At 40.8% G+C, this 15,832-nt stretch overlaps 1 protein-coding gene across 2 annotated transcripts in view; it reads right to left on the reverse strand.

The window, feature by feature from the left end:
• Window positions 1–15,832, reverse strand: part of METAP1 (methionyl aminopeptidase 1) — a 69,100-nt gene that overhangs the window by 32,268 nt on the left and 21,000 nt on the right. For both annotated transcript variants that reach the window (XM_019926452.3, XM_019926451.3), the window contains exons 2-4: window positions 8,487–8,538; window positions 2,524–2,639; window positions 883–943 (exon numbers count right to left, since the gene is read on the reverse strand). In XM_019926452.3, the coding sequence (XP_019782011.1) occupies window positions 883–943; window positions 2,524–2,639; window positions 8,487–8,538 (229 nt within the window). The remainder of the gene's footprint in view (window positions 1–882; window positions 944–2,523; window positions 2,640–8,486; window positions 8,539–15,832) is intronic.

Consider the following 15,832-nt stretch of genomic DNA (forward strand, 5'->3'; position numbering starts at 1 on the left):
CAATTTAAAACTATATTCAAGAATATTAAATACAGTGTAATGAAATTATACATCCTCAACAGTATTCTATCATTCAGACTCTTTTCTTTCAATTTATCTGAAATAGTGGAGTTTAACTAAATTTTCAAATTATATTCATAAGGGCTTAATACAGTTCCTTTTTCTTTGAGAAAAAAGCAAAGGTAGCTTAGCTCAGTAGATTAAACCACATTCAACCATTTTTGACAAGCAAACTCAGTAATTTCACATAATCCAACTTTAGCCTATGCTGTAGAGTACCTATCTTCTCTGCATGTCTCACTATCATTAACCATAAAGGGAGAAGACAATAGAACCCACGCCAGGAGTGTTGAAAGTATTAAATGGAGTAATACATGTAAAGAGGTTGACACAGTGCCTGACACACAGTTATGAAAAAATATCAGTTATAGAATCATCAGCATCACCATTACTACTATTATCATCACCATTACTACTATTTCTATTACTGCTACAGTCCAGAGTCTTTAGTTAGGCATGCATTCAAGACCTCCACCATCTGTTATTTCCTAAATGGATATTATTTAATTAAGGTTGGAGAACATGCTAAAATCAAAACTATTTTTAAAATCTAGAATTTGATATAACAACACTAAATACAATATTATGTTGAATGTAGACTTTAACAGCTACATAAACAATGTTTTCAGAATTGATTAGATTTCTAATGAGAGGAAAGAATCTTTAATGCTCTCAAATGTTCTAGTGTGCCTTGAAAAAACATATTTACATTTATTAGAAATCCAGCACTGAAACTTTTCTACTAAGAAAGCACTCTTTTCCTCTGTAGTAGTCTGCAAGCCCACAAACTGAACTATGAAGAAACAGCATAGCAGAATTTACCTAAAGGGTGATCAGCATAGTCTGGTCTTTGAATATAACTTGGCACTGGCCTTGTTGGCATCTGAAAAAAAACGAAGAGGTTAGATGGATCCGATTCAAACATGAAAGTAACTTTCATTATTAAAATCTACTAACAGGGCTTCCCTGGTGGCGCAGTGGCTGACAGTCCGCCTGCCAATGCTGGGGACACGGGTTTGTGCCCCGCTCCGGGAAGATCCCACATGCCGCCGAGCGGCTGCGCCCGTGAGCCATGGCCGCTGAGCCTGCGTGTCCGGAGCCTGTGCTCCGCAACGGGAGAGGCCACAACAGTGAGAGGCCCGTATCACAACAGTGAGAGGCCCGCGTACCGGGAAAAAAAAAAAAAAAAAAAAATCTACTAACAAAGAAAATAAAAGTGGGGGAATAAACACCAAATTCAAAAGTTCATTCATTTCATTGAAATCAGGAGTCCCCAACACCTGGCCACAGCCACGTACTGCACAGCAGGAAGTGAGCGGTGAAGCTTCACCTGCCGCTCCCCATCACTCACAGAAGCGCCTGAACCACCCCCCAGACCCGGCCCCGTGGAAAAACTGTCTTCCATGAAACCAGTCCCTGGTGCCAAAAAGGCTGGGGACCGCTGACTTAAATGAAAAAAAAAGTTTTAAATGACATCTTAAATATCACAACATATCTGTTTTGTGAAGATCGAGCCTAGTGCTAATGCCACCCCCTTTCCCAGGATATATAAGGAATGGGGAGAGTGACAGAAGCCATTAAAGATTTAAGATTACATGCAGACAAGGAAGGTGCCCGTGTTGTTCCAAACAAATTGGTGAACCACAATCAGTAACAAAATGATGTCTCAAAGTAAATGTACACCAATATGTTCCTGGACATTATCTCTGGGAGCTACAATTAAACTTTCTTATATTTTTGACATTTTTCCAAATTTTAAAAATTAAAGATGTATCTTTTTTTCTTGGCGGTACGCGGGCCTCTCACTGTTGTGGCCTCTCCTGTTGCGGAGCACAGGCTCTGGATGCCCAGGCTCACTACCATGGCTCACGGGCCCAGCCGCTCCACGGCATGTGGGATCTTCCCGGACCAGGGCACGAACCCACGTCCCCTGCATCAGCAGGTGGACTCTCAATCACTGTGCCACCAGGGAAGCCCCGATGTATCTCTTTTATAAAATGCAAACAACAGTAAAAAGAATTTAAGTATTTGAGAATGACAAATAAATTTCAACTTAAGTCAATTCCTAGGTTAAGACTCTGAAGTCAGTCTGCCAAGAACGCTGGAAGGAACAGGAGTGGCAGAAAAGCCATATCAAACTTAAGGTAGAAGAATATCACACTGAAAACATTTTAGAGAAGTAGTAATATACACTACCATTATGTTGGCCTAAAAATACCTATTCTACCTCATTCTTTCTTAAATATTAAAGAATCCTTCATCTAAAATTTTCCTACTTCATCCATGATTGCCAATTATCCCTACTAACTTCTAAATAATGTACCATAAAAGTTAAAAAGCTAGAATGTAAACTTAATCCTGATCACATGATTCATAATTGGAATACAAATTATAAGTACCATTTTTAGGAAACTGAAAATTGTTTTAAAAGAATGTTAAATTTTTATTACCTTATTTACTCACCAGTGGATAATGTGGTCTGAGTTTACCAGTATATCGATAACCTGCCCATGGGTCAGTGTTGATATCACCTTCCACAGTCCAGGGAGACACAGATTCTCGCTTGGCCTTTTCATCTTCTGGGAGATGGACAGATGAATGAGAGAAAGAAACGCCTCAGTGGTCAAGCTACTGAGCAGCAGCATACTTTAACTATCACCATTTGAAAGCCAAGCCAAAGAGCCCAGGCACAAAATCCAGCAAACTTCTACCCTAACCTAAGTCACCAAAGCTACCGCTTTCTTGCCACAGCCCTATGACTCCTCAAAGATCTAAGTGTCTTGGGAGAAAAAGCCCAAACTAAACATATTCTCATTTTTTACACAATGTTGAATAGGAACAGCTCATAGCTGAACTCCTTTTCTCAAGTAAATACTAAATGTATTCTCTCTACAATGGCAATTTATAGGAAGCCTGCTTTTTGAAATACAAAATTTGAGCCTGGGGAAAACTTCCCAACTGAGAGCAGATATTACAAATGGATTCTGTGCTTTTACTAAAAGAACAGATTCTAAATAATCCCAAAGCAAATTTAAAGTAAAAAACAAAAACTTCTCACTTAGCTGATGAATGACTTTTCAAGTCAACATTTTAAGTTGCTTAGAAAATTTGATGAGTATCATTTGCCTTTTTTTCAGGAAGGAGGTAACAGAAAGAAGTAGGTAATAGAAGGAAGTAGGAAAAGGCAAAGGTAAGGGGAGGGAACAATCAATCGGAAGTTACTGAAAATTCATTAGAAAAATTAAGAACCAAACACACACCTTACTACCAGGTTAGTTAATAATATACAATGTTGTATTTACTGAAATACACCTAAAAATCTTCACACAGAACCTACCCTTAATGGTATCTGAGCACATTAACTGCAGTTCTCATCCAAAAACCAAAATAAAACTACTAACCTAAGAGTTTAAATGGCAGGAATTCAAATCCCTCCTACACCAAGTAGCAGCCTATACACCTCCCAACGCACACCAGTGTCTTCCTGATTATTGTAATGCTAGCACAGGTTTTAAAAGGCAAGCTCCAAATAATTTTAGAAGTGTACAAGGAAAAAACTCCCCCCTTTAAGCAATCTATTTAAAATTGATTTTGGACAGATGGAATCATGTCATCTTAAGCTAAAGAGGAATGGCGAAATGGGTGAAGGTGATCAAAAGGTACAAAATTCCAGTCATATGATAAATAAGTCCTGGGGATATAAAGGACAGCATGGTGACTAAAGTTATCAACAACAAGAAAAAGACAATCTAATCTCATTTTCTCATTTTACACATGAGGAAACTGAGGCAATATGGTTCACATGGGCACAGAAATGTGGAAATGCTGCTTCCCAGTCCAGTACTCTCTCCAAAGAGCATGTGGTCAACTTGGGATTAAAAGGCCCTTGAGGGGCAATTGAAAAGAATGCAAAAATACCACCAATCCATTCACATTATTTTGGAAGAAAATACAATTATAATATTACATATAACGTAAAGGAATAGAGGGGACTTCCCTGGCGGTCCAGTAGTTAAGACTCTGAAGTCCCAATCAGGGGGCATGGGTTCAAACCCTGGTCGGGGAACTAATAAGATTCCCTCATGCCACATGGCGTAGCCAAAAGAAAAAAAAGTAAAGGAATAGAAAGAGAGAAAGGAAAGCTCTACTACACTACTAAATTTTAGATATCTTTCTCCCCTATGAAATTCAGGAAAGTTTTCCTATTGACATTAACATTCACACGAAACTGTTTCTCATTCCAGGACAGAAATGGACTCCATTCACTGCCACTAGGGTCAAACATTATAGAAAATAGTTTAAAATGCAGGCCAACTTACACCTGCTTTAGCTGTGATTGCATCAAGCGCTTCTGTCTGAATCATAAACTTCAAGAATAATTTTCACCAGAAACAGGACAGAACAGCAATCAAGATGCAGGCTTTTTGCTTTAACATCATCCAAGGGAGGGTGAAAACGAAGGACGTAAAATCTTTCCTTCCTACTGATCTGGATTCTGAACATTCCACAATCGATTTTCAAGAGAATTGAAAGCAGATCTCCAACAAAAAATATAACCCAAAAGCTATCTAAATAAGAATGAAATATGGCAAGCCCTTTTCTAGTCTCTAGGTATAATTTACTTAGGGAAAGTTTCTCTTCCGAAGTAAATTTTTCTTAATGTAAACTATTTACGGATCAATTGATTCAAGCCCCTAAGTCCCAGACACATACGTAATAGAAACCTAATAAATATGAATTGGACTGGGGGTTGGTAACAAAATTGCATACTAACTGGTCTTTTTCAAATGACTGTGAAAGCACAGGACAGCATAAACGAACATCTGTAAGCTGTCTTTCAAACATCACAATGCAACAGGGCCAGGTAAGCTGCAGGCGGTGTCAAAGAGTACCTGATACATGCAAGATCAGGTACCAAGTACAGCACACCTTTCTTTCTTTCCTCTTTAAAAGGTTCTGTGCAGGTGGCCTCAGCTGCCACAAAAGAACTGCCCATATCTAAGCTTTGCCTGGAACAGAATCTTCTGATCACAATCCTGACTCAGTTCTCCCAGAGGTGATTATTAAATGCCTACTGAGCACTTACTATGCACTGTACATACACCAAGCACTCTACATAGATTTGTTTATTTAACACTCAAAATAAATGCATGATTTCGGCAGCTTGGAAGTGAGGCTTAGAGTAATCCGTGCTCACAAAACTTGGTGGAACCGGTTTTGAAATATTACCTAATACCTTCCCTCTGCAATCCAAAATTCAAGCACACTAATTTGGAAGGGTAGAAGAGTAGAATAAAAAGTATTATTTAGAGGTGTTTTTTTTTTTTTTTTTGGCCGCACTGTGCGGCTTGTAGGATCTTATTTCCCCGACCAGGGATTGAACCCAGGCCATGGCAGTGAAAGCGCCAAGTACTAACCACTGGACCGCCAGGGAATCCCACAGAGGTTTTTCTTTTGTGTCTTTTTTTTTAAACGAGTTTTTATATCATATCTTTGGCTATTCAAAAGATACTTGTCGGGACTTCCCTGGTGATGCAGTGGTTGAGAGTTCGCCTGCTGATGCAGGGGACATGGGTTCATGCTCCGGTCCGGGAAGATCCCACATGCTGCGGAGCGGCTGGGCCCGTGAGCCATGGCTGCTGAGCCTGCGCGTCCGGAGCCTGTGCTCCGCAACGGGAGAGGCCACAACAGTGAGAGGCCCGCACACCACAAAAATAAAAATAAATAAATAAATAAAAAGATACGTGTCAGCCATGTCCACCTTTTACTTTAGGAAAATGGGAAGCAAAGAAACACACTGAGTATATCAGTGGTGAGTGTAAAAAGTGTAGAATAATATAGTATTGAGATGTGAAGTGCTACAACTTTTACAGATCAAAGGCAATGGTACTGTGTAAACTCTGGCAGGAGATATGTGTAAGAAATATGCACCCAAGCATCAGCATTACATGCATTTAAGGACTTGACAACCTAACTGGTCTTCTTTACTATGACATATAAAAAGTAAATTCTGCTCTTAAGTCATTTAACTCACACTTGAAATACTCCTAAGGCCTGATTAGCTTCTGCAACCAAGAAAACTCCTGGTCCAAATGATTTCACTGGTGAATTCTACCAAACATTTACAGAAGAAATAAGACCAATTCTACACAACCTCTTCCAGAAAATAGAAGCGGAGGAAATGTTTCCCATTCTATGAGTCCAGGATTACCCTAATGCCAGATCCAGTCAAAGACATTAAAAGCAAATTACAGACCAATATCCCTCATGAACATAAATATAAATGGGTCATCTTTAATTAGAGATCAGTTCACATGAACTGTTTGTTACATTATTTCACTATTATTTCTTGGAATGAGGTGCTATCTTTTAAGATGCCCTGGTTCCTTCCCAGCCCAACATTCTTTTCCCCTAATCCCTTTCTCAATACTCTTCTTAGCCCTGGAGATCACCTTTCCCCACACCATTCCCTCCTCTAGGACTGTCATCCACAATGGTAGTTGGGTTCAATTTATTAGGGCGTGAAAGACACAGGGCTGGCAGCTGAGGGCTGACTCTACCCAACACAGCCCAAAGTGATCAAGAATATTAAGCTCACCCACTGAAGAAATCATCCCCTAAGATCCAAGAGGGCACAATCTGAAACACGGCACCATACTAAACTCTAGAGGTATAAGTAAAACACAAACCGTCTTAGTCCAATGCAGTAACAACTACTTAGGAAACACCAGCTGTTTAATTCTCTTGCAGTGTAAGTCATAATGAAATAGCTCTATCCTTAGAAACCCAATATTGAAGAAACAAGCACACTTCAATGAGTTGGCAAACACTTGCAGTAGAGACCCATTCTTTCTTTCTTTCTTTCTTTCTTTCTTTCTTTATGGCTGCATTGGGTCTTCGTTGCTACACACGGGCGTTCTCTAGTTGCTGCAAGCGGGGGCTACTCTTCGTTGCGGTGCACGGGCTTCTCATTGCAGTGGCTTCTTTTGTTGCGGAGCACGGGCTCTAGGCACACAGTCTTCAGTAGTTGTGGCACGAGGGCTCAGCAGTTGTGGCTTGTGGGCTCTAGAGCACAGGCTCAGTAGTTGTGGCACACGGGCTTAGTTGCTCTGTGGCACATGGGATGTTCCCGGACCAGGGCTCAAACCCGTGTCCCCTGCATTGGCAGGCAGATTCTTAACCACTGCACCACCAGGGAAGCCCCAAGTTCTTTTAGTAACATACTCCTTCACCTCAATCCTTCAGTTCCCTGTGCTTTAAGTTCCTGAATATAAAATGTTAATAATTGGCTCAAAGAGCTCTAAAAATACCTAACACATTTGATATACAGTATTTAAAGTATAAGTGAATAAAATAAAATGGCATATTTAAACCAATCTCTACACTTTGCAGGTAGCAAATCCTGCCATTTATGCTTTTTAAACTCATTTATTCACATCATTTTTCCTCATCTCTAACCACATTTCCTCCCACAATAGCCTAGCATTTCCGTTAAATGTAGACTTCACTTTATACAACCACAGAATATATGTCTTTTTAAATTTTTATTTCCTTTTCCTTGAAATGGTGGTTAAACTGACCTCAATGAGATTTTTAAGGTATATACACATATAAAACAATCTACCAAACTTTATTAAATCAGCAAATTCCTTAAAAATATAAAGTAGATGAACTAAAAATACCAAGATCAGTAAGTTGAAAGAAAATCTTATACCAAGAACCACGTACTATCTGCCGATCCACCCATAAGGATGGCAATGCTGTAAGAAAAAAAGCCCTTGTCAATTTGCAAGTAACTGTGACGAGTTGTCCTGAGCTAGCCACACTAACGGCTTGAATTTATAGGATGAGTCGCGAAAGCAGAAAAGGCCATTCGAATCAGCAATAGATCAGTGTGGTTGACAGCAATAGCTAAAAAGCAGCCAATAGTTTCACTTTGTGGTGTCTCAAAAAGGAAAACTAAACATTAGACTGTAAGGAATAACATTAAAACATCCAAAAAACAAAGTGATATAATTTTGAGTTAGACAGCAACTGAAATTGAAACTAAACAAGAACAAAAGCGATTTGATTAAATGAAGCCAGATAGCTCGTGCGCCCTTGCCTACAACACACAAAGGCTTCTAGCAAAGGAAAGCGGGTGCCAGATGCCAAAAGTTTAGGATGTCCTCTGGTATTGCTCAAGCCAGATCCCACTCGTGGCAGCCATCTCATGTTACATATGTGAAACAAGATTAACAGAGATATTAGTCACGTTTTATTTAAATGATTACATACCACAAAGAACAAAAAATGTCCTAATTCTAGCTTTTGGGATTATACCGTCAGAACATTCAAATATATGCTTTCAGAGCTGGAAGAATTCTTGTCTTCTGCACAAAGCCACTTCTAAGAAAAATGGTATAGAGATGTGTGACTTTACTTACTTGCTTTCTTATGTAGTAACTTGTGAGTAGCCCAGCTTCCTTTAAAACATTCCTAAAAGGAACAAACATGAAAATTAGTGTCACACTTTCTTTTTTTTAAAAAAATTAATCTATTTTATTTATTTATTTATTTTTGGCTGTGCTGGGTCTTCGTTGCTGCACACGGCTTTCTCTAGTTGCAGTGAGCGAGGGCTACACTTCATTGCAGTGTGCGGGCTTCGCTTTGCAGTGGCTTCTTTCGTTGTGGAGCATGGGCTTCAGTAGTTGCGGCATGCGGGCTCGGTAGTTGTGGCTCACGGGCTCTACAGCACAGGCTCAGTAGTTGTGGCGCACGGGCTTACTTGCTCCGCGGCATGTGGTATCTTCCCGGACTAGGGATCGAACCCGTGTCCCCTGCATTGGAAGGCAGATTCTCAACCACTGCATCACCAGGGAAGCCCCCAGGCTTTCCTTAATTAGAAATATTTTAAAGAACTTTATACATAAGAAATAGTTATTGGAAACCTTATTTGCGAAAATCAACATCTGTAACTTCACTACATTAAATATTTGGAAAAGCTTAAAAATGATAATGCCTATTTTAAAACTCATTTCATAAAGCAACCTAATGGATTAGAGACCTAAATGTAAGACCGGACACTATGAAACTCTTAGAGGAAAACACAGGAAGAACACTCTTTAACATAAATTTAACATAAACATAACAGCAAGATCTTTTTTGATCCACCTCCTAGAGTAATAGAAATAAAAACAAAAAGAAACAAATGGGACCTAATAAAACTTAAAAGCTTTTGCAAAGTAAAGGAAACTGCAAACAAGCTGAAAAGATAACCCTCAGAATGGGAGAAAATATTTGCAAATGAATCAACGGACATAGGATTAATCTCCAAAATATATAAACAGCTCATGCAGCTCAATACTAAAAAACAAACAACCCAATCAAAAAATGGGCAGAAGACCTAAATAGACATTTCTCCAAAGAAGACATACAGATGGCCAAGAAGCACATGAAAAGCTGCTCAACATCACTAATTATTAGACAAATGCAAATCAAAACTACAATGAGGGGGCTTCCCTGGTGGCGCAGTGGTTGGGAGTCTGCCTGCCGATGTGGGGGGCGCGGGTTTGTGCCCTGGTCAGGGAGGATCCCGCGTGCCGCAGAGCGGCTGGGCCCGTGGGCCGTGGCCACTGGGCCTGCACGTCCGGAGCCTGTGCTCCGCAAAGGGGAGGCCGCAGTGGTGGGAGGCCCGCGTACCGCAAAAAAAAAAAAAAACTACAATGAGGTATCACCTCACACCAGTTAGAATAGGCATCATCAGAAAATCTACAAACAACAAATGCTGGACAGGGCGTGGAGAAAAGGGAACCCTCTTGCACTGTTGGGAATGTAAATTGATAACAGCCACTATGGAGAACAGTATGGAGGTTCCTTAAAAAACTAAAAATAGAATTACCATATAACCCAGCAATCCCACTACTGGGCATATACCCTAAGAAAAACCACAATTCAAAAAGGCACATGCACCCCAATGTTCATTGCAGCACTATTTACAATAGCCAGGTCATGGAAGCAACCTAAATGCCCATCGACAGATGAATGGATAAAGAAGATGTGGTACATATATACAATGGAATATTACTCAGCCATAAAAAGGAACAAAATTGGATCATTTGTAGAGACATGGATGGATCTAGAGACTGTCATACAGAGTTAAGCAAGTCAGAAAGAGAAAAACAAGTATCGTATATTAACACATATATGTGGAACCTAGAAAAATGGTACAGGTGAACCAGTTTGCAGGGCGGAAATTGAGACACAGATGTAGAGAACAAACGTATGGACATCAAAGGGGGTAAGTGGTGGGTGTTGGTGGGTGGTGGTGTGATGAATTGGGAGACTGGGATTGACATATATATACTAATACGTATAAAATAGATAACTAATAAGAACCTGCTGTATAAAGAAATAAAATTCAAAAAAAATAAATAAAGCAACCTAAACTTCAGATTACATACTTCAAATAAGCCAAAAAACATTAGTCAATATTGTAAATAGTAGCCATAGTTATATTTCAATTTCATGTCATCAAATTATTTTGAAGAATTTGAAAAGAACTCTGAACCAATGAAGTAATCATACACTGCAGGAAATAAAAATAAGGAAAATTTTGCAGATTCTTCCATGATTTATAGTAGTTTGACTCCCAGTTAGTCATATCCACTTTGTTTACTCTGTGCTGACAGCCCTACTAGACTAGACTGTAAGCTCCGTGAGGGAAGGGACTATGTCAAGTTTACCACTATATCTCCAGAGCCAAGCAGAGCGCCTGGCACATGGAGGAGTTTCAGTGAGCACCTGCATATTGATCAGAATGGATAAATAAATAACTAGAAAGACTAGACTTTTCAGTTGGGAAAATACGTTCGTGTGACATAATTCAGACACCAGTAAGTAGTACTGAATTGGGAAAATGAATTCAAGTAGTAAATTGAATTCAAGTAATGAACTCAAGTAATAAATTGGAAAAATGAATTCAACCAGACATAGATTTTACTGATGTTTTGACTTTTATAGTCTTTCCTTCAAATAATTTAAAATTACTCAAATAAATCATTACAAATACTAAGAAATTTCACAAATCCCTACAAACGTTTTGACTTTGCAAACACACAAAAAAATCCAGGAATAAGAGGAAAGCTAAAGAAAAAATAGAAGGAGAAAAAAAGAAAAATCCCTAGGACTATGTAGTAATCAACACCCATTACACCAGTGATGCTAAAAGCTGCTTTCCCTAGAGATTTACCCAACAGCCTCGGCTGGTTTCCCCCTCCAGGGCCAGACCTTCACTACTTCCCCTTCACTCCCCTCGCATCTTCCGCAACCAGCAGCAGTTGAGTCAAAAATCCCAGATTAACCCATTACCTCCTACTACAACCTACAACCTCAACAGACTTCAACGGTATAAAAAGGTGTATGCAACATTAAAGACCTCCAGTTTTGAAGCTGAAACCGAGCTCAGTCTTTTGGGGAGGATGGGAGATATAGGAGGCAAAATAATGGTGCCTAAAGACGTCCATGTCCTAATCCTCAAAACCTGTGAATATGTTAGTTTACAACTAAGGTAAAGGGGAATATAAGCTGTTAATGAGCTGACTTCGAGAATGGGGAAGACTATACTGTTTACCCAGATGGGACTAATGAGATCACAGGGTCCTTAAGAGGTGGAAGAGGAAGGCAGAAGGAGTCAGAGAAAGATGTAATGATGGAAGCATGGCCACAGAAATGTTACATCACTGGCTATGAAGACAGAGGAAGGGAGCCACCAGCCAAGGGATGCAAGAAGCCTCTAGAAACTGAAAAGAGCAAATAACACATTCTCCTAGAGTCTCCAGAAAGGAATGCCAACCTGCCAACACGTGCAAAAGCCCTGAGACCTGTGTCAGACATACTGAACCGCAAGATAACAAAGCTGTGTTGTTTGAAGCCACCAAGTTTGTTGTCATTTGTTTTGGCAGCTATAGAAAACTAGTACAGGAAGGAAACTAGAGTTACCCCTATCTGTTGTCACTGCAAAAACCACTCACAACTGGCACAAAAATCAATTCCTCCCCACCATGGAGTTATAGGAAATTGGTAGAAAAACAAATATTTTTCTATGATTTTACCACAAAAGAGGATTATTAAGATTAATCGAAAAGTCCCAAGAACTAAAAAGGAATAAATTATTTCTTCAGTATTAACCTATTACATGAGGGGTTGCCAACCCCCGAGCCACAGACCGGTACTGGTCTGTAGCCTGTTAGGAACCAGGCCGCACAGCAGGAGGTGAGCAGCGGGCGGGTGAGCGAATGAAGCTTCATCTGTATTTACAGCCGCTCCCCATCGCTCGCATTACCGCCTGAGCTCCACCTCCTGTCAGATCAGCAGCATTAGATTCTCACAGGAGCGCGAACGCTTCTGTGAACTGCACATGCAAGGCATTTAGGTTGTGCACTCCTCATGAGAATCTGATGCCTGATAATCTGAGGTGGAGCTGAGCGGGTGATGCTAGCACTGGGGAGCGGCTGCAAATACAGATTATCATTAGCAGAGACGTTTGACTGCACAGAGACCTTAATCAATCAATTGCTTGCAGACTCACATCAAAACCCTATCAGTGAGTGGCAAGTGAAAATGACCTCAGGGCTCCCACTGATTCTGCATTATGGTGAGTTGTATAATTATTTCATTATATATTACAATGTAATAATAGAAATAAAGTGCACAATAGATGTAACATGTTTGAATCATCCCGAAACCATACCGCCCCCCCGCACCCTGGTCCATGGAAAAATTGTCTTCCACGAAAGCAGTCCCTGGTGCCAAAAAGGTTGGAGACCGCTGCATTACATAAGAAAGGAAAACTCAATGTTGAATTGTAATAGGAAGACAACCATAGTAAAAACTGTAAATTATCATTTACTAAATATATGTGCACTATACACCTATATCTCATTTCATCCTCACAAAAACCCTGCGAGGCAGATGGCACTGTCCCCATTTCACAAATGATAAAACTGAAGCACAGATGAACTAGATAATTTGTCTATCACATAACAGAACCGTACCTGGCAGAAGGAGGACGCAAAACCAGGATTACCTGACTACCGGTCATGCTTTCTCACTGTTTTACAGTGTGTGAATGGGCTGGGTGGGGTGGGGGGAGGGGTGTTTTGCGCATACTCAATTCAAAACACTGATTTAGCACCAAACCTGGAACTAGAAAACACAGGTGTGATTAAGCTATACCATGTGTTAGCTATACCATTATAAGCTCTAAAATTTTACCTTTAAATTTAGGAAATGATGATACTTACTACCAGTTTAATGGATCCTCAGTTGCTCCACCTATAAAGTGGGTTGATTTTCTCCAGGAGAAGATCACATAGCAGATTAAAGGAGATAATGCAACTAACATATATAAAAGTAGTTAAAGTGTCTAGCACATAGCAAGTATCAACGTATGACATCTTAGTGCTTATCACCATACCCAGCATTAAGCAGGTTTTCTCCACAACCGTTAGGGAAGAAACAAAGATAATGTGATCATATACACAAAAGCCTTCTAGGGGATTCCCTGGTGGTCCAGTGGTTAGGTCTCCACGCCCTTTCACTGCCAAGGGCCTGGGTTCAATCCCTGGTGAGGGAACTAAGATCCCACATGCTGCACAGTGCAGCCAATAAAAAAAAACCTTGTAGGGGCTTCCCTGGTGGCGCAGTGGTTGCGAGTCCGCCTGCCGATGCAGGGGACACGGGTTCATGCCCCGGTCCGGGAAGATCCCACGTGCCGCGGAGCGGCTGGGCCCGTGAGCCGTGGCCACTAAGCCTGCGCGTCCGGAGCCTCTGCTCCGCAACGGGAGGGGCCGCGGCGGCAAGAGGCCCGCGTACGGCAAAAAAAAAAAACAAAAAAAACCTTGTAGATGTAGAAGGAAACGTGAACTGCTTTCATCACTTTCCAGGACAGACTGCAAGCTGCCTGCTTCATAGCCATCCTCCCCTTTCCTCAACAGCCAAAGAATTCTGCTAGAGTGGAGTTGTGGGAACACTGCTAAAAACATTCCCAGCCTCCTTGAAGCTGCAGGTGGTCACGTGACCCAGTCTGGCCAGCCAAGTGTAAGCCCAGTTGTTGGGTGGGGCTTCTGCAAAGCTTCTGAGAAAAGAAACACCTTTTACTCTTTGCCCTTTCCCCTCTTCAAACCCGGAGATGTTGCCTTAAGTGAAGTAGCAGTGCTGTGCCTGCAAAACGACAAGCACACCCCGAGAAGCCTGGGTCCCTAATGACTTTGTGGAGCTGCTGTTCCAAGTCCCAACACATCCACCTCCAGACTCCTCATCATAGTAGAAAAACAATAACAGAGACGTCAGTAAAAAAAACTCCACAACTTTAGTTTTGGTGGATATACTGGTTAGAAATTGCATTGGATTATGAGGTACGAAAACTCAAAGAACACTGGGATAAACACTGGGATAAACTCACCTGTTTAATAAAAGACAAAAAGGGGGCTGGAGGAGTGATGGGTGAAAGCAGCGATAATAAAATCCCTGGAACCTGTAAAATGTTACCTTATTCGGGAAAGGGGTTGCTGCATATGTGATTAAATTAAGGATTTTATGATAGGGAAATTATCCTGGATTATGCAGGTTGGCCCTAAATGCCATCATCACGAGTGTCCTTGTAAGAAGGAGGAAGAGGGGGGTTCACACACAGAAAAGGAAAATGTAATGTGCCTAGGAGGGCAGAGATCAGAGTGATGTGGTAGAGCCCCTGGAGGGAGCGCGGCCCTGCCAGCACCTTGATTTAGGTTCAATGAAACTGATTTTGAACTTCTGGCCTCCAGGACTAAAAGAGGATAAACGTCTGTTGTTTTAAGCCACTCAGTGTGGGGGATTTGTTACAGCGGCCACAGGAAACTAATACAGTGACTAACAAGACATCAGGGCACACACTGAAACAGGGTGAGGGACTAACTACAGTCTTTCTGAAGCTTTTTCCACTTACCTGTACTTATTTATGGACTCAACTCCCAATTATCCACGGTAATTTTTAAATGGGGCAAGCAAAGTCACACGACCTACTTTAAGAAACCTAACTTCAGTCAGCAATTTCAACCTCTTCTCTTCCTTCCCTCTCCAAACTATTCTTCCTCATAGACATGATTGGCAAAAGTGACAAGACAGACTGGAGCTTCTTGTTTTCCTTCTTCCAGTCTAGCCTACAGCAGAGATGTTTATGGTAGTAAGACTGTCAGCAAGGAAAAGGTCAGGGATGGAAGGAAAGGAGTGAAGGGAGAAGTTCAGGGTAGGTCCTAGGACCGCAGTCTGAGTCCACCAAGCCCAGAGGCAAAAATCCCACCATGGCAGCATGGTAGGCATGCTACTGCCATCCTTCACTTCCAGGCCTTAACTCCAATGTTTCCTGAACACCAGGCCAACCATCTGCATACCAACTATGCTTGGTACAATTTTCATTTTCATTATGCCAGCTCAGAATAAAGCAACTGAATGTCTGCCCAATGAGAACTAAGTATGGCTAAAGTGGCTTACATGTCTCCTAGGTATTGACATAGCCAATACTACAGCAATACTGTGAATAGTCTTCCCTGAAAAAAATCAAAGATTCCAGCTAAATAAACCCCTTTAAAGAATCTTAAGATATAACTGAATCAGGATCCAAAAAAAAAAAAAAAAAAAATCAATAGGTAATTTGAAAAGGAAAACACAGTTTGAAAACTAGAAGAAATTTACAATTTTCTAGAAGATGAAATTTGCCAAGCAGGCGATTTCCCACCCAATAGCAACTCTACTC

The sequence above is a fragment of the Tursiops truncatus genome, chromosome 5 (genome assembly GCF_011762595.2).
Source record: "Tursiops truncatus isolate mTurTru1 chromosome 5, mTurTru1.mat.Y, whole genome shotgun sequence".
NCBI classification, from domain to species: domain Eukaryota; kingdom Metazoa; phylum Chordata; class Mammalia; order Artiodactyla; family Delphinidae; genus Tursiops; species Tursiops truncatus.